General features: G+C 44.9%; 1 protein-coding gene across 1 annotated transcript in view; it reads right to left on the reverse strand.

Moving 5' to 3' along the window:
- Positions 1-3,784: 3,784 nt before the first annotated feature.
- Positions 3,785-19,990, reverse strand: part of PNOC (prepronociceptin) — a 70,306-nt gene continuing 54,100 nt past the window's right edge. The window contains exons 2-3 of the mRNA XM_061626504.1: positions 19,253-19,400; positions 3,785-5,562 (exon numbers count right to left, since the gene is read on the reverse strand). Of these exons, the coding sequence (XP_061482488.1) occupies positions 4,990-5,562; positions 19,253-19,381 (702 nt within the window). The 5' untranslated portion in view covers positions 19,382-19,400 and the 3' untranslated portion in view covers positions 3,785-4,989. The remainder of the gene's footprint in view (positions 5,563-19,252; positions 19,401-19,990) is intronic.

A 19,990-nucleotide genomic window follows, 5' to 3' on the forward strand; every position in this document is an offset into this window, starting at 1 on the left:
CCAGGCTCTTGTTATGTTCTTCAATAAAGGTGCAATGCACAGCTCTTTGCACAGTCAACCATCTTGAACTTTTAACAATACTTCTCTTGTGAGGGAAAAGGTTCTCGTTTTTGGAGAGGACGATGTCCTATATTTCTGGATAGATAATATGACTTTCCTTCTTCCAGCAAACCCTCAATTTAGTATGATTAACTCGTCTCGTTATTATCCCACAATGTCAGCCCCCAGGAGAGAACTTCTAATAAACGTCTGAGATGAATCCTCTGTTGCTGATGGGCATTGCCTACTCTTTCCAAGCAGGTTCCTTCATTGTGCTTTGTTCTTCTGCCTTTTGTGATGGGGGGGGGGGAAATCAGGAGCGGAAGCAACAACTCATCAAGGACCCAAGAGATAAAGAGAGGTAATTGTTCAGAAACGCAACAAGGAATGTGTGTGTGTGTGTGTGTGTGTGTGTGTGTGTGTGTGTGTGTGTGTGAGTGAACATGGGAAGAATGTGAGATCTAGATGCACAAGATATGTTGAGTGTTGGATAGTATGACTTTTGTTCTGGTGTTTTTAAATTTGTATATTTGTTTTAATGTTTTTAGTTACTGGAAACCACCCAGAGAGCTTCAGCTATGGGGCGGTATACAAATGCAATAGATAAATAAATAAATAAAAAACAAATAAACAACCCTATGATGTGTCACCATAAGAACGTCTGTTGTTCCCATCCCTGCTGTCTCACAGATATTTTAGGGATTAACTGATGTCACTCAGTGATGGGGGAAAGCCCCCCTCTTCATTATACCATTAGAAATGGGACTGCAAGGAAATGTTGCAGTGTTCAGGACTCCTATTCAGGACACTTCATTCCATTATCCCTAACTCCTGGTGTTCTGCCCTTCTCCCATCAATGTCAGCATCACATGCCCATGGAGTATTCCCACTGAGCTGCTTTAGGGGCACCTTGGTTCACCCTCCCTCCCCAGAATTTTTGGGACTTCTGCAAATCTTTTGGTTTCTCAAACCTGCTGATATTTAAATTACTCAGTTCCATTGATTTCAGTGGGTCTGCTCTGAGTATGGCTAATCTTGGATATAGTTAACGTTTACTGGCTTACTCCTTTCCATACTGACACTCTCAAAGTACTCTAAAAGGTTAGACAGACAGGGCTTACACTTGCGGAACCATACTGGTTCTGTTACAGGAAGACTTGTTTTTCCATATGCTTGGCAACTTTCCACCAGTTTTCCCAGAACAGTTGTTAACCTAACCAGTTCAGATCCCCCTGGATTCCTTTTTTAACACTGGTGTTACATTGGCCACTTTCCGGTCCTCAGGTATGGGGACTGATCTTAGGGACAAGGTACAGATTTTTGTTAGAAGATCAGCAATTTCACATTTGAGTTCTGTAAGAAACCTAGGGTGGATGCCATCTAGACCCGGTGCACAATCTGTTTTTAATTTGTCAATAAGGCCTAGAAGTTCATCACTTGTCACCACAATTTGCCTCAGTTCCTCAGGCTCCCTTCCTGTGAAAGTAGGTTCAGGGATCTGTCCTATATCCTGCTGTTGACAGATGCATTCATTCAACTTCTCTGCAATCTCCTTATCCTCCTTTAACTCACATGCCATCCAGAGGTTCAGCCGCCTCCCTAGCTGGTCTCCTCCTACTAATGTATTTAAATATTATTGTTAGTCTTAAAAGTTTTTAGTGATGTGTTCAACAAAATCTGTTTTGTATTGCTTATTCTCTACTTGCATTTTGTTTGCAGTGTTGTTGTTTCTTGTGCTCATTTGGGCAAGACTTCCATTTTCTGAAGGAAGCCTTGCTGCCTGTAATAGTTTCTTTGACTCTGCTCATTAACCACGCTGGCATCCTCTTGGCCCTGGTGGTACCTTGCTTGATCTGCATTAAAGATTCTAGCTGAGCTTCTAATATTGCAATTTTAAACAACCCCCAAGCATTTTGGAGAGATTTCCCTTTGAACTTGCTTTTTACCAATCTCATTTTGAGGAAAATTTTCTCTTTTGAAGTCATGTTGGATTTTCTTGACAGTTGTCTGCTTACATATATATTGAATTTGATAGCACTATGATTTTTGTTCCCCATTGGTTCAGCAACACTTACCTCTCAAACTGAGTCCTTGATGCCAGTTGAGAGAAACTCCAGGGCCACTGACCCTCTGGTCAGTTCCATAACCAATTGTTCTAGGGCACCGGCATTTAGGTTACCATTTTGGTCATAGAATCATAGAATAGTAGAGTTGGAAGGGGCCTATAAGGCCATCAAGTCCAACCCCTTGCTCAATGCAGGAATCCAAATCAAAGCATTCCCAACAGATGGCTGTCCAGCTGCCTCTTGAATGCCTCCAGTGTCAGAGAGCCCACTACCTCTCTAGGTAATTGATTCCATTGTTGTACCACTCTGACAGTTAGGAAGTTTTTCCTGATGTCCAGTCGAAATCTGGCTTCCTGCAATTTGAGCCCATTATTCCATGTCCTGCACTCTGAGACGATCGAGAAGAGATCCTGTCCCTCCTCTATGTGACAACCTTTCATGTACTTGAAGAGTGCTATCGTATCTCCCCTCAGTCTTCTCCAGGCTAAACATGCCCAGTTCTTTCAGTCTCTCCTCATAGGGCTTTCTTTCCAGCCCCCTGATCATCCTTGTTGCCCTCATCTGAACCTGTTCCACAGGGACAATAGTATATCCCCAGTACTAAATTACTCTTGGGGCCTGGTATCGCCACTCAAAGGGATCCTGTGGAGAGTCTGCCCCTTTTGGGATTTCTAGTTTGCTGGACTCTGTGTCCTCTTTGATGTACGGTGCGATGCCTCTTCCAGTATGCACTAGCCCAATCTTCCTATAGCGTTTGTATAATCACTGCTCACTAGTTTTCTCCATTCCACTAGGTTAGGAAGCTGCCTTCCATCAAGTCAGGCCCATTGGTCTGTTGGACTCAGAACTGTCCACACTGACTGGCAGGGGCTCTCCAGGTTTTAAGGCAGGAGCTGTCTCCCAGCTCTACATGGAAATGTCATTGGGGATTGAACCTAGGACCATCTGCATGCAAAGCACATCCTTTGCCATTGAGCTCCAGCCCTTCTATCGTGCCCACTATATCTTTGTTCTCTGTTAAAACTAAGCACTCCAGCCTGGAAGGCTCCTAGCATTAACGTACAAACACCTACTGTATATACAGTTTCTCTTTCCAAATGCTGTCTTGCACGTGCATTTTACCATCTGGTACTTTGCCCTCTTTGAATGGCTATTGTGTGCAACTGAAGTCCAGAGCTTGGAAAAGTTACTTTTTGAACTACAACTCCCATCAGTGTGCTGGCTGGGGCTGATGGGAGTTGTAGTTCAAAAAAGTAACTTTTCCAAGCTCTGGACTGCACTTCCCTGGCCGCTCCTCACTCTTGCCAGATTAGCGTGTAATAAGCACACAGGTATTAAAAAATAAAAAATTCCTGCAAGTCTCCGATACATGGAGATCGATCTTAACATTTCCCTTGAGATTTCCTGTGGCTCAGGAAAGCTGGGGAACGTGATTGAGTAGCTACGTACATTCCTAGGCTGTGAGCAGGCTTTGGCGACCCATATCTCCACTGAAGCCTAGAGAGAGTGGGGTGGTCAGGATGAATCATCAGGGATGGTCTGGGAGGCTGCACAGTAACACCATACTCTTTGGCGGTGTGCCGACCACAACGCTACAGTAGAAATAGAAAACTAATTTATTAATCTTTTCTCTTTTTTTTTCCTTTTTGCTATGTACAAGTTTAATGGAGAAATCTCTGTGTCTGAAACAATTAAAAAGGACAGGGCTTGTATCTCATTTTCCCTTCTGTAGATTTTAGACATTCGATGGTTAACAGGAGTAAGTACCCAACTCTGCTACATCGCTAATGATCAGTCATGCGTCTTGAGAGAACCATCATCAGGCAGGGGGGAGGAAGGGGGCAACGGAGGTCTCTCTGGCTCCTCTTCCCGCTGTTTACAAAAATACACCTTTGAAAGTGACAGCCCAGAGACAGCGGCTTTGACAAAATGCATGCCATGGGGAGAGAGAGAAAGAGAAATGGGAAACGTGTAACAAAAATCCACAAACACCATTGCACTGCCATTCCAAAGATGTCAACCCCATTTGGAAACTTATCCAGGATCTCGACTTGGTCCCAGTTCAATCCCGGCTCTAAATAAATCGAAGCTGCAAAGTGGAAACCAGAGCCTTGTGTCATCTTTAGCTATCTGAAGACGTCTACAAATATCCCAAGCAGGCTTATATGGAAGCCAAGAACTTATCTACACACTACACTGGCTCTCCCCAATCTGGTGCCCTCCAGATGTTTTGGACTACAACTCCCTTCAGCTCCCTACTGCCCGCTTGTAGTCCAAAATACTTGGCAACCTGCATTACACAGAATGAGGGGGACGGATTCTGAGCTGGATCATTTCAGACTGCTGCTAAGGGTTAGTCACACTTTCTGAAAGTTCCCCACAAAACAGAACAAGAAGAGCAACTCTTCTGCATGTAGAAAGCTAGTTCACCAGAGGGAACGGCTAAGAGTAGCTCTCTCCCTAATGTGTTAGTTTATTACATGCAGGGAGATTTGGAGATAGGGATAATTAAAAAAAGAAAAGACTCCCACATGCTGTCTGAAGTGGTCCAGTCCAGAATTCTACCATCTTCATGTACCACTTTGTTCTGGACAATGTGTAGATGGGTCCTAAGTCTAATTGAATCCAGAGGAATTTGTTTCTGAGTAATTGTGCTTAGGGCTGTGCTGTGATATGTGTGAAATACTCTTACATAAGGTGATTTTGAGTTTTATTTCCAAGAGACCCTAGACTGCCCCTTTGATGGCAAGGGTTGGCTGGCTGGGAGAATTTACCATGAAAGAAGGAAGAGGGTTGGCTTCTTTGGATATGGCAGATCTGAACCAATTCACTATAAGTTGGTGGTACAAGAAAAACAAAACAACACCAGAGGGAGTCCATCCATCTAGATCTCGTTCTGCTCCTTTGGGTCATCAGACAAGCCGTCGTACTCGATGGAACGTGGAGACATCCCGAGATACTGCTTCAGAAACTCACTGAACCTCTTCTGGTTATGCCACTTGCGGGCTGACTTCCGGACGCCAATGAAGCCTCCAAATCGTTTCTGGAGCTCCTGCACCCCAGGCTCTGCCACTTGCCCATAACTGAATGGTCCACCCAGGAAGCCACTCACCCCCTTGGAGATCTCAAGCTGACCTGGTAAGTCTCTCAGTGGAGCTTGGCTTCCATCACTGGCGCCATCTTCTTCCTCCAGCTGATGGAGAAGAGAGCTGACTTTGGAAACTCGCTTCTCATCTCCTGCCTTGCTGAGATCCACCATTCTGGTCAGGCCACCAACATGTTTCAGGTTGCCTCTTCTTCCAAGCAGGTTGCTGTCCCACATCTCCAAGGGCCGGTTAGCTTCTTCTTCCAGGCTGTCAAGATCTAGTGGAGAAGATGCCTTTCCTTCAGTGGCTTTGCTGCAGAGTCCCCAGGTGGCACTGGAGAACAGCTTCCCCTCACACTCCATGACGCAGATCTGGAAGGAGAGAGCAACAGTTCAGAGGATCTTTCATTTCAGGAGCACGTGGCAAGGGTAACATTAATCATCGAATGAGCATCAGGAAAAACTTCCTAACTGTTAGAGGGGTACGAAAATGGAACCAATGACCTAGGGAGGTGGTGGGCTCTCCAACACTGGAGGCCTTCAAGAGGCAGCTGGACAGGCACCTGTTGGGTACGCTTTAAGTTGGATTCATGCATTGAGCAGGGGATTGGACTCCCATGACCTTATATGCCACTTCCAACTCTACTATTCTATGATTTTATGATCTTTCTCTTTGCAGAAGAAAAACTAGGAAAGGTCTATTACAATCAGTGGAGAGTAGTGTTTCCAATGTCAGGTTTCAGCAACTTGGACAGCTCCTTGAAAGACCAGACTAAAATCTGGAGCAGATTCACTGCCCTGCTGGCACTGGAGCAACAAGTCTCCACTGATTACAATGTTTCCCTCCCCCCTCCTGCCCAACTGCATTTTAAAATTAATCTCTTTCTTTTCTTTTTAAACTAGTAGCTTCAGAAGACCATAAGTACTGGGTTTTAGAATCCATGGATGTGGTAAGGGAAGAGGCTATAGCATGGGCAGGGATCTGGATCCAGCCAGTAAGGTGGATCCTTTCCTCCCCCACCCCACCCCACCCCCAAAGGTAAACTTTGACAGGTGGTTAGTGCCACCTGGTGCTGAAAAGACCACAAAGACAGAACCAGACAAGCCTCAGGTGAAGACCACTCTGTCTACCAGGCCTTTGAAATAATCAAGGTCACCGAGGCCTGTTTTGAAAATCTGCCTTTGATTTTGGGTGCGTAGCAAGTTCTGTTTCGTTGTATTTATGCAATTCCCCTGCCCCTACATGGTTTACAGAGATCCTCATGTTATGTTACAGAGATCCTCATGTTATGGGGCAGTGTACAAACATAATAAATAAATATAATGAGAATAAATACAGCTGGCTACTTTGCTTTTCTCCTTATGCAGTCCTGTCCCAGAGGTCCAATTTGCTACAACTAGCCCAATACATTTTGCCACCTGAGTCAGAGAATTAAACACTACCCTTCCTCCTCCTTCTTTCTCCTTCGCCTCATGATGGAATGAACTTTGGACAGATACCATTTACTTGGCTGTTGGTGTGATTGGGCCCACTTGGGGCCCTTGTAGGAACCTATGCACCAATTGAGACCTAGTCAGTTGGTATTGCATGTTATTCCATCCTTATGACAAATAACGCAAGTAACGGCAATAGTGGCTTCAAGCAGGGCCTTTGCAGCAGTGGCCCCTAAATTCTGGAACCTTCTGTGTGAGGGTATAGTAAAATCTACAACTCCGCTGACATTTAGAAGGGGTTAAAATATTTCTTTTCTGGCCAGCTTTCAGTCAATTTCATCATGTTTTGTGGCTTATTTATTTGATTTTGATGATGATGCCTGTTTTCATTTTATTTATTATTATCCATTTCAAAAATTTTATAAGCCACTCTGCATTCAAAGAATACCTGAGTGGAGTAAACAACAGAAAGTAAAACATAATTCGTATTAAAATAAAATAATACTAAAAACAGGAAGCCAACAAAGAGAAAAAGCTGCAGAAATGAAACAGACTAATTCAAGAAGGCTTGGGGGAGAGGAACTGGCAATCCCACCCCATATATACGGTCTGCCTAGTAAACGTCGCAAGACGTCACCCTAAGAGTCGGAAATGACTCGCACTACAAGTGCGGGGACACCTTTACCTCTTTGGGGGAGAGAAAGAAAAGTTGTCATGTGCATTTGTTGTTGTGTTTTGTAGCAATCTGATAATTTTATGATTAGTCCACCGCTTTAAGCTTTGGAGAAAAGCAGCTTCTAAATCTGTGCAATAAATGAATGAAAAGTACTGTTGTTCTCCTAGTATGCCACCATGAGTAAGCCACATGACTCTGTCTCCTGTGCTTATGTGCTCCACTCAGTGCGCTGCTCACACACTGCCTCATCATCCCACAGATCAGCCCCCATGTGAGGTTAGTGCCACCAGCCATGTCTGATGAAAGTGCAGAGATAAACCTCATGGTCAGACATCTCAGCTCCCTGTGTGGGAGCAATTGCAAGAGGCCCTATTGTGCGAAGAACCGCTTCAAGGTATAAATGTAAGAATCTCTGTTCAGAAGACCCAGGGAACTTCATTACGTATAATTAGTTCCAAGTTTTCCCACTTGGCCCTTTCTTGAGTCAGGCTGCACAGAATAAATGAGTAAAACTAGACTTTTTAAAGGGGAAAAAATCACGCACAATTTGGATACAATTAAATACAACTAGTTCACCTGCTAACAAAACCACCACCACCAACATCATTGCCTTTATAAATGCTAGCCTGATTGAAAAGTGAGTGGCTTAGCAATCTGAACATGAAAAGGGCCCATGGTTCATCACTCTTGGCATTTAATGGCCTCTTGCTGTGAATTCAATTCCTTTTGAACAAATAGCAAGTGGAAGTACTAGCTGCAGTTTCCATCTTCCAGTTGGCTTCTGATGGAAGTCAGCAATCCATGTAAGAACCTATCTGTAATCAATTAACTATGGGGTGAGAAGATATGAACAGAGAACGTCTGGGATCAAAAAGGTCTCCCCTGTCAACAACTCATATATGCAAGGCTGGGGTCTTCTGGAATGAAAGATAAGCGTCACCACTTGGCCAAATGTCAACAGCTCAGCCTCTGTATCCCAAACTATCTGGAATCAGTCTTTGCCTGCTCTGCCTCTGGAGTGGAGTTTTGGAAGAAGCATTTTTTGGTGGTGGAGAATTTGCTGCACTAAGTTGTGGCCCCCACCTCCAGCTCCCTATGTGCCCCAAGGAAACCTCAGATGAGGGTGGGATACAGGAAGCCCCACTCGGAGGAACCCTCTGCACTTTTTCCAGTGCCCTCTCGGGCTGAGGGTGTGGCTCTTCTCCTTTCCTCAGGCCCAAAGGATAATTCACTAGCAGTGCCTCCATGTCCTTCACCTCATAGTAGCCAGTGGTTACCAAACTGGACAGGGACTATTATTATTATTATTATTATTATTATTATTATTATTATTATTATTATTATTATTATTATTATTATTATTATTATTTCCGTTTATAGACTGCTTACTATCTAAAAGATCTCAAAGCTGTTTACAGTAAAATACACAAGGTACAATAAAAACATATCAAATTAATTTACAAAGCAAAATACATAAACAATATCCATATACAGTACATAAACATGAATGAAACCTTAATCTGTAAGCAACTAAATACTCTCAGACCTTCAAAGAAAATACGGCTGTGTTACTAATACAAAGCAAGGACCAAAGGGAGTCACAAAAAGCTTTTTACATATTTGAATTTTTCTGCTGGAGATTTAAGAACAGCCAGCTCCTCCAGAACAGGCATGCTACCCTTCAGGTGCCTTCAGTCCTTTGCTGAGACAACATCCCTCTGTTGCCTGCGGAGAGACAGCTGCAGCCAACAGAGCTCCGTGAGAGCTTTTTGTGGTCCTGACCAGGCCTGCATGGATGTAGATATATTTGGCCCTGTCAATCCATAATGTCCAGAACCTGACCTTACCTGATGTGCCCTTGCTTATTCACACTTTGCCTTACTGAAAGAGACTATACATGACATGACCTCACCTAAGTAAGCTTGCTACCACTAGCCCCAGAGAGAGAGATGCGAAAGGCCAGAAAAATTAACAAACATTTTATTCCCAATTTTTTTGAGAAAAATTGAAAAAATGGTTCCCCCCTATTTTTCAGTTTTGTTTCCGGGTCTTCACATCTCTAGCCCCAAGGCCCAGTAGAATGGGATAGTTTGGGGAGTTGACGTGCCATGACATTGGGATCAGGACTATTTTTCTGCCCCTGGTTGAAGGGGCTCCTAATGTAGAGAGGTGGCCTTGAGAGGTGACTGTCTCTTAATCCCTACGTTAGAATCATAGAATAGTAGAGTTGGAAGGGGCCTGTAAGGCCATCAAGTCCAACCCCCTGCTCAATACAGGAATCCAAATCAAAGCATTCCTGACAGATGGCTGCCAGCTGCCTCTTGAATGCCTCCAGTGTTGGAGAGCCCACTACCTCTCTAGGTCATTGGTTCCATTGTTGTATGGCTCTAACACTTAGGAAGCTTTTCCTGATGTTCAGCTGAAATCTCCTATAACTTGAGCCCATTATTCCGTGTCCTGCACTCTGGGATGATTGAGAAGAGATCCCGGCCCTCCTCAGTGTGATAACCTTAATCTGCTCTCCTCCGGATCTTCTGTACTACAACTCCCATCAGCCCCAGTCAGCATGGCCAAGCTCCCATTTAGTATCATACCACTGTGCTGACTGAGGCGTATGGGAGCTGTAGTTCAAAACGTCTGGAGGGCATCAGATGGGGGACTGCTGGCTTAGGTGCAAAGAGAATGTTATGCATCAAATGCTGCCTTGCTTAGCTGTGACTAATGAATGCCAACTGATGAATGGACAATGAACATTCACTACAAATGCAGGCTGGGCCCACAGGCCAGTGTGGGGGTCTGGCAGGATAGAAAAAGAGAGGAAAAGGAAAAAGAAAGTCTCACCAAAGGCACCTAAGGAGGCTTAGCAGTCAAGAGGTAAGAGGAGAGGTCCTCCTATGGGTCATTAACTGTTCAAAGGACAGGAATCTGAGCACTGGAATAAGTGGACACTGCTCACCATGGTCCAGAAGTGGGGTCTCCCATGGAGTGATCTTAGGATATGTGCTTTTTAACTTGTTCCTACATGGCATGGAGGTAGGGGTGAGTAGTCAGGTGGTTAAATTTGCTGATGTCACCCAATTGTTCAAGGTGGTAAGAACAAAAAGGGATCCAAAAGGATTTCTCCAAACTGGGTGAATGTCAAATGAGATTCCATGTAAGCGAGTGTAAAGTCCTGCATATTGGGGCAAAATATCCTAAGTTCACATATATGCTAATCGGGTCTGAAATGGTGGTGAATGAGCATGAATGAGACCTTGGGGTCATGGTGGATAGCTTGATCACAAGCTGAAGGTAAGCCAACATTGCAATGTGGCTGCAAAAAAGGCAAATCCTGTTTTAGGCTGCATTAACAGAAGTATGGTTTCCAAAGTGCGTGAAGTGCTAGTTCCCAACTATTCGGTACTGGTTTGGCCTCATCTTGAGTTCTGCATCCAGCTCTGGACATCATACTTTAAGAAGGATGCAGACAAACTGGAACGGGTTCAGAGGAGAGCAACAAGGATGATCAGGGACTGGAAACAAAGCCCTGTGAGGAGAGACTGAAAGAACTGGGCATGTTTAGCCTGGAGAAGAGAAGACTGCGGGGAGATACGATAGCACTTTTCAAGTACTTGAAAGGTTGTCATACAGAGAAGGGCTGGGATCTCTTCTCATTCATCCCAGAGTGCAGGACACAGAGTAATGGGCTGAAGTTACAGGAAGCCAGATTTCGACTGGAAATCTGGAAAAACTTCCCCAGTGTGCCATATGACAATGGAACCAATGATCTAGGGAGGTGGTGGGCTCTCCAACACTAGAGGCCTTCAAGAGGCACCTGGACAGCCACCTGTTGGGGATGCTTTAATTTAGATTTCTGCATTGAGCATGGGGCTGGATGTGATGGCCTTGTAGGCCCCTTCCAACTCTACTATTCTATGATTCTGCAATGAAGATGTCAACCCAGTGTGCAGCAGCTGTGAAAAAGGTGAATGCCATGTTAAGGATAATTAGGAAACAGACTGAAAATAAAATTGTTGATGTCATAATGTTCTTATACAAATCTATGGTGCAACCACACTTGGAATACTATGTATAGCTCTGGTTGCCTCACCTGAAAAAGGTATTGTAGAATTGGAAAAGGGCAACTAAAATGATCAAGAGGATGGAGCCACTCCCCTATGAGGAAAGGTTACAACATTGGGGGCTTTTTAGTTTAGTGAAAATGTAAGGCGGGGGGATAACATTATTTATTTAGTCAGTTAGTTATTTGATTTATATCCCGCCCTTCCTCCCAGCAGAAGCACAGGGTGGCAAACAAAAGCACTAAAAACACTTTAAAACATAATAAAAACAGACTTTAAAATACATTGAAACAAAACAAGTTTAAAAACATTTTTTTAAAAAAGCTTTGAAGACATCTTAAAAAAAAAGGTTAAAAACATATTGTTAAAAAAAAAGGTTTAAAAGCATATTAAAAAGCGATTCCAACACAGAAGCAGACTGGGACAAGGTCTCAACTTAAAAGACTTGTTGAAACATGATAGAGGTTTAAAATAATTCATGGTGTGGAGACAGTGGACAAAAGTTTTTCTCCCTCTCTTACAGCCCTAGAACCAAGGGTCATCCAAAGAAGATGAACATTGGAAGATTCAGGACAGACAAAAGGAAATACTTCTTCATGCTGCGCATAGTCAAACTCAGAGCTTGGAAAAGTTTTTTTTTTTTGAACTACAACTCCCATCAGCCCAATTCAGTGGCCATGCTGGCTGGGGCTGATGGGAGTTGTAGTTCAAAAAAAGTAACTTTTCCAAGCTCTGGTCAAACTGAAATTCACTCCCAGAGGAGGCAGTGATGGCCACCACCTTGGATGGCTTTAAAAGAGGATTAGACAAATTCATGGAGGAGAAGGCTATCAGTGACCACTAGCCACGGTGGCTAGGATCCACCTCCGCTGTCAGAGGCAGTAAGCATGCTTGTATCACAAGTGGGGAGAGTGCTGTTGCGCTCAGGCCATAGGAACCGAGGAAGCTGACTTATACTGCCTCAAACCATGGTCCACCTAGCTCAGTATTGTCCACTCTGACTGGCAGAGTGTCAGATGGCACAACCCTAGCCCTCCCTGGGAATGCCATTGGGGATTAAACCAGGACCTTCTGCATGCAAGGCAGAGGCTCTGCCAGTGAGCTTTGGCCCTTCTCTGTTTGCGGGCTTCCCATTAAGGCATCTGGTTGGCCACTGTGAGAACACGATGCTGAACTAGGTGGGCCACTGGCCGGATCCAACAGGGCTCTCCTTATGTTTTTACGAAAAAATATTTGCAGATGGGTGGCAAGAAGCAGTTAAACACATATAAAACTGCCTTAGACTGAGCCAGACCATTAGTACTTCTAGTTCAATCCTTGTCTGCTCTGACTGGCAGCCACTCCCCAAGAGCTCAGGTGGATGGTTTCATAGCCCTTTCCCCAAAGATCCCTTTACCTGGAGATGCCAAGAATGAAACCTTGGACCCTCCGCATGCAAAGAGCGTGCTCTGACATTGAGTTATATATGCCTTGTCCTTCCGTGGCCACCATCTCTGCAGCTTGCAGAGGGCCTCTTCTTTCTGCAGTGCCCTTGGAGCACGTTTCAAGGTGGAGGCCACTACGATGGGGGTGGGGGCCGGAATTGCCATCTCCCTGAAATGAGGAGGCTGGGCAGCACGGCATGGCACAGAGAGGCTGTCTAAATGAATCTTAATGACCCGTCCGTTGCATTTCCTAATTGGACAGGAGCGTGCCCGCCACCACCATGCAGATGGTGCCAGCCCAGACAAGCTCAAGCTGGCTCCGTTCATTGGTTGGTTCATTCATTCATTCATCCCAGTTCTCAAACTGGCCAGCTGCAACAGTAGCAGGTGGATAAAGGGAACACTCCAAGGTCACAGGCGGAAGACTGTTGATCATTTTGAGGGGAAAATGATCGACATCTCATAACCGCATCTCATATTGACAGAAGGCCCCTTCAGTTGTTCCCTGACTGCAGAGGGTACAAAGAGGCTGCAGCGACACTCTTTCAACCTCAGCCCTTTTGTCATGTTGCTCATGATGGCTGCTCAAAAGATCAGCCGCAGGTTCTGTTTGGTTTTTAAATGAAATAGGAACAATTTGTCGTCCTATTTCTTAGCAGAAGTATATTTAGCAACAGGAGATTGGAGAATACTGGGAACGATCTATCGTCCCCCTGATCAAAATGCTCAGGGAGACCTTGAGATGAGATATGAAATTGAGGAAGCATCCAAACTAGGAAATGTGGTAGCAATGGGTGACAAAGAAGCAAAGTTTCTAGATATTTTAAATGACTATTCCCTAGACCAGTTGGTCATGGAACTGACCAGAGGGACGGCAACCCTGGACTTAATCCTCAGTGGGGACCGGGACCTGGTGCGAGATGTAAGTGTTGTTGAACCGATTGGGAGCAGTGACCACAGTGCTATTAAATGAAACATACATGTAACTGGCCAATTGCCAAGAAAATCCAACACGGTCACCTTTGACTTCAAAAGAGGAAACTTCACAAAAATGAGGGGATTGGTAAAAAGAAAGCTGAAAAACAAAGTCCAGAGGGTCACATCACTCGAAAATGCTTGGAAGTTGTTTAAAAACACTATATTAGAAGCTCAACTGGAGTGCATACCGCAGATCAGAAAAGGTACCTCCAGGGCCAAGAAGATGCCAGCATGGTTAACGAGCAAAGTCAAGGAAGCTCTTAGAGGCAAAAAGTCTTCCTTCAGAAAATGGAAGTCTTGTCCGAATGAAGAAAATAAAAAAGAACACAAACTCTGGCAAAAGAAATGCAAGAAGACAATAAGGGATGCTAAAAAAGAATTTGAGGAGCACATTGCTAAGAACATAAAAACCAACAACAAAAAATTCTATAAATACATTCAAAGCAGGAGACCATCTAGGGAGACAATTGGACCCTTGGATGATAAGGGAGTCAAAGGTGTACTAAAGAACGATCAGGAGATTGCAGAGAAGCTAAATGAATTCTTTGCATCTGTCTTCACAGTGGAAGATATAGGGCAGATCCCTGAACCTGAACTAACATTTGCAGGAAGGGATTCTGAGGAACTGAGACAAATAGTGGTAACGAGAGAGGAAGTTCTAAGCTTAATGGACAATATAAAAACTGACAAATCACCGGGCCCGGATGGCATCCACCCGAGAGTTCTCAAAGAACTCAAATGTGACATTGCTGATCCGCTAACTAAAATATGTAACTTGTCCCTCGGGTCCTCCTCCGTGCCTAAGGACTGGAAAGTGGCAAATGTAACGCCAATCTTCAAAAAGGGATCCAGAGGGGATCCCGGAAATTACAGGCCAGTTAGCTTAACTTCTGTCCCTGGAAAACTGGTAGAAAGTATTATTAAAGCTAGATTAACTAAGCACATAGAAGAACAAGCCTTGCTGAAGCAGAGCCAGCATGGCTTCTGCAAGGGAAAGTCCTGTCTCAGTAACCTATTAGAATTCTTTGAGAGTGTCAACAAGCATATAGATAGAGGTGATCCAGTGGACATAGTGTACTTAGACTTTCAAAAAGCGTTTGACAAGGTACCTCACCGAAGACTTCTGAGGAAGCTTAGCAGTCATGGAATAAGAGGAGAGGTCCTCTTGTGGATAAGGAATTGGTTAAGAAGCAGAAAGCAGAGAGTAGGAATCAACGGACAGTTCTCCCAATGGAGGGCTGTAGAAAGTGGAGTCCCTCAAGGATCGGTATTGGGACCTGTACTTTTCAACTTGTTCATTCATGACCTAGAATTAGGAGTGAGCAGTGAAGTGGCCAAGTTTGCTGATGACACTAAATTGTTCAGGGTTGTTAAAACAAAAAGGGATTGCGAAGAGCTCCAAAAAGACCTCTCCAAACTGAGGGAATGGGCAGAAAAATGGCAAATGCAATTCAATATAAACAAGTGTAAAATTATGCATATTGGAGCAAAAAATCTGAATTTCACATATACGCTCATGGGGTCTGAACTGGCGGTGACCGACCAGGAGAGAGACCTCGGGGTTGTAGTGGACAGCACGATGAAAATGTCAACCCAGTGTGCGGCAGCTGTGAAAAAGGCAAATTCCATGCTAGCGATAATTAGGAAAGGTATTGAAAATAAAACAGCCGATATCATAATGCCGTTGTATAAATCTATGCTGCGGCCGCATTTGGAATACTGTGTACAGTTCTGGTCACCTCATCTCAAAAAGGATATTATAGAGTTGGAAAAGGTTCAGAAGAGGGCAACCAGAATGATCAAGGGGATGGAGCGACTCCCTTACGAGGAAAGGTTGCAGCATTTGGGGCTTTTTAGTTTAGAGAAAAGGCAGGTCAGATAGAAGTGTATAAAATTATGCATGGCATTGAGAAAGTGGATAGAGAAAAGTTCTTCTCCCTCTCTCATAATACTAGAACTCGTGGACATTCAAAGAAGCTGAATGTTGGAAGATTCAGGACAGACAAAAGGAAGTACTTCTTTACTCAGCGCATAGTTAAACTATGGAATTTGCTCCCACAAGATGCAGTAATGGCCACCAGCTTGGATGGCTTTAAAAGAAGATTAGACAAATTCATGGAGGACAGGGCTATCAATGGCTACTAGCCATGATGGCTGTGCTGTGCCACCCTAGTCAGAGGCAGCATGCTTCTGAAAACCAGTTGCCGGAAGCCTCAGGAGGGGAGAGTGTTCTTGCACTCGGGTCCTGCTTGCGGGCTTCCCCCAGGCACCTGGTTGGCCACTGTGAGAACAGGATGCTGGACTAGATGGGCCACTGGCCTGATCCAGCAGGCTCTTCTTATGTTCTTATGTTCTTAATAACCAGTTCCACCTCATGCACAGTAGTTAAATAAAGAAGAGAGACAGTCTTCTTAGGTAAAAAGTATAAAGAATAGTTACTCATGAGGAGGAAGAGAAAGTACATAACCCCACCCTTTAGGAAGTTACATCATGGTAAACAAGCATAGAGATGTCCTCCAATACTAGCTAGAGGGGACATCTCCCTATCAAAGGGGGTGGCATGCAAGCTTCCTTAAACCCAACAGGTTCTGCAATCTGGAACCTTTCTTCATTGTGGAAGCTCCCAGTACCGTTTAGAACCCAGGGTTCTAAGCTGCATAGGGAGCCTCTGTGAACGGGAAAAGCCTTCCTTGCTGAAGACGTTACACATGAACTCTTGAGCAGCTGGCATGAGCAGCCTGGCAACAGAGAGGTGGCGGTGGTGGTTGAGAGCAGGGACTGAAGAGGGCTGGACCTGAACTGGTAATCATCAACCAGAAAGGAGCTCTTGGGGTTATGGTGGACAGTTTGATGAAAATGTCGACCTAGTATGCGGCTACTGTAAAAAAAAGAGAGAGGCAAATTTCATGTGAGGGATCATTGGAATGAAAAGAGAACAGCCAGTACTGCATCGCCCTTATACAATGCCGACAGAGCCGCTGCATATTGGAATGCTGTGTACAGCTCTGGACACCCAGTTGTAGAAAGAGGTGCAGTAAAGAGCCACCAAAATGATCAATGGGCTGGAACAGCTCCCCCACAAGGAAAGGGTATTGTTATGAGTTTGGGGGGGGGGTTGGAATGGATGATCCCCATGGGTCCCCTTCCAGCCTCTGATTTGGAGACTTGCACCTGGGGGGAAAGAAACTCACTGTGTTGGTCAGATGAGTCTCTCATTTGTTAAACAAATAGAGTGGACAGGTAGGATAATGGGATTATCGGTTGCCCAGCAACTGGTGAATGGGCCAGGAGGACCCTTTTGTCATTGAAACTCTTCTGGAGAGCATCCCCTCCCCTTCCTGGAGCCCAGGAGAGGCTTGTAGTTTTAGTTGTGTCTGGAGAATGTTTTGGAGACTGGAGGCAGGCAGAGAGGCTGGCTCTCTGCATCATGGCTATAGGATGCCTCCTGTAATACAGATGGAAAAGCTGGATATTGGACTGCTGATGCCTTGAACCCCTCCATCCTAAGTTCAGGTTGGAATGTGTGTAAATAAACAAACCATATTTCATAAAGACACTGCAGTCTCCGCTGACCTTCTTCTTCCCAAAGGAAACCAAACCCTGGATGAGCGCAGGGACCCCTGAGATCTCACCTCTCGGAGATTGGGGACGCACGCAACAGTATGCAATGTTTAGGGGCTACTTAATTGAGAAAAAAGGTGAGGAATGTGGGGGCAGGGATGGGCAGGAGGCATGATAGAGATGCATAAAATTCAGAGCTTGGAAAAGTTACTTTTTTGAACTACAACTCCCATCAGCCCCATCCAGTGGCCATGCTGGCTGGGGCTGATGGGAGTTGTAGTTCAAAAAAAGTAACTTGTCCAAGTTCTGATAAAATTATGCATGATCTGGAGAAAGTGGAAACAGAACTCTCTCTCTCTCTCTCTCTCTCTCTCTCTCTCTCTCTCTCATAATCAGGATCTTCCAGTGAGCTGAATGATGAGAGATTCAGGACAGACAAAAGGAAATACGTTTTCACGCCATGCATAACAAACAGCCATGATGAGCGTTGGACTTAAATGGTCTTCAAAGGCAAATTCATGTTAGATAAGTCCATTCATGGCTATTAGTGATAACAACTAAGAGGAACCTCCACATTCAGAGGTAGTGTACCTTTGAATGCCAGTTGCTGAGGGGAGGGAGAGAAAGAAGAATAGAGAAAAGAACAGGGGGTGTCTTCTGCTGTCAAGCCCGGCTTGTGAGTTCCTTGATGAGCATTGCTGGGTAAAAGAGGCTAAGATTGATGGCCCTTTGGTCTCATCCAGAAGAGTTCTTAGTCTTATGTTCCTGGCTAGCCTTCCCCAACCTAATGCCCTCCAGGTATTGTTGTGCTACACTGTGTGCTGTCCAGGGCTGATGGGAGCTGTAGTCCAACAACACCTGGAGGGCACCAGGTCGGCGAAGGCGTCTCCTAGCTCAGTGCCTTCACTTTCTGTTTCTTAGATGTCCTGAAATCAGCTTATTCTGCTAGCAGATAGCACAGGTGCAAGTCTGTGCAACCGGAATGAGTTTCCGAGGCAGGCTCAGGTGGCGATGTGGCTTTGATGAATGCAGGTGGATTCAGTGGCGGTGATCTGTCTTTTGGGTCCCACTCAATGAGAAACAGAGCCAGGCGAAGAACGGCTAGGAAATCAATACTCATCAAATGGGAAGGAGTAAGCACAACGGGGGGGGGGGATGGTCCCTTGCAAAAGTGTCACCGTTGATCAGCTGAAGCGGGAGAGAAAGTGTGACGGTGAGAATGGTGTTTACGTCTTTCTCTGAATCTCTGCTCCTCGTGTTTTAGTAGCCAGAACTCCAGCCCGGAAAGCAACAAAAATCTATTTGGAGCCAATCAGAGTGAGTGAAAAAAGCCACTGCAGCACAGCTCCATCTTTGTATATCAAACCTAGAGATATACTCTCCCCTTTCTTGCTTATTGGGTCTCCGGGATGTCTGTTGTTGTGGGAAAGGGCATGAACAAGGATCTCATTCTCAACCCAGCAGCAAAACAAGGGTGGTGGCTGTGACTATCATGAAGGGATCCTGCACTTCTGAATTTGCCACTACACAGCTGGCCACTGGCCTAATCCAGCAGGCTCTTCTTAAGCTCTTTAGGATCTGGCCTGCTGGCTGGACTCAATTGCCCACCCCTGACCTAGAGGGTATGTAGGTTGGCAAAGACTGGTCTACTTTGGTTGACCACTTCTTCCCAGCGTTTTGTTATGTGAGTTCTTTTTTTAAAACGGCAGATGTCAGTGATTTGTCCTGGCATCTAACTAATGCAAAAGGAACTATGTGAGGGCGCAGACAAAATGGGAGAACGTGGAGCCAAATAGGTTTAGTGGAGGAAGAAAAGGTGAGGCTAGGAAAGCAAGGGACACAATGCCTGCAGCTGATCCTCTCCTCCTTCCGCCGTCTACACCGCTGGCAAGTGCATAAGCATCAGCTAGCCATCTTCGACTACTCACCAGAAGGCTGAAGTCATCCTGGTGGTGGCTGTACAAATGTCTGTGGCAGTTCAAACAATCCCTCCGGCAGTCACTGAGGGCGTAGGCAAGCAGGCAGAAGGACAAGGCGTTCCACAGTAGGATCCTCATGGTATCAACTCTGGGAAAACTATAGCAAGGAACAGGAAGAGTGTGGTAAAGCAACAAAGCCATTCTTCTTCTTCTTATTTATTGCATTTGTATACCGCCCCATAACCGAAGCTCTCTGGGCGGTTTACAACAATTAAAAACATTAAAAACAAACATACAGATTTAAAAAAACATATTTTTAAAAAGCAATTTAAAAACACATGCTAAAATGCCTGGGAGAAGAAGAAAGTCTTGACCTGGCGCTGAAAAGATAACAGCTAAGATGTAAGGCCGGGACTTTTGCTCATCATGTGGAAAGACCTGTCGCTGAATGAGACAAGTGTTTAAGATGATGTCCTTCCTCCCACGCTGAAACAAACTCCAGCTTTGCTCATTTGTGTGAAAATTCAAGAAGAAATATGATGCACAGTTGCACATTAACTACATGTAGGAGAATTGCCGCAGGCAAGCAGTTCCTCAAGGCCTCTCACGGTGGTGAGTTATGCCAAGTGCAGTTGCAAATATGCTCATTCTTACTCTCTCTCTGTGCCTTTCTTGTGAAATTCCTGATCTGCATTTCATCTCGCGTGTGTGTGTGAGTAGATGGCTTCTGATCAGCTTCGTGGCTTG

The sequence above is a fragment of the Rhineura floridana genome, chromosome 4 (genome assembly GCF_030035675.1).
Source record: "Rhineura floridana isolate rRhiFlo1 chromosome 4, rRhiFlo1.hap2, whole genome shotgun sequence".
Taxonomy (NCBI): Eukaryota; Metazoa; Chordata; class Lepidosauria; order Squamata; family Rhineuridae; genus Rhineura; species Rhineura floridana.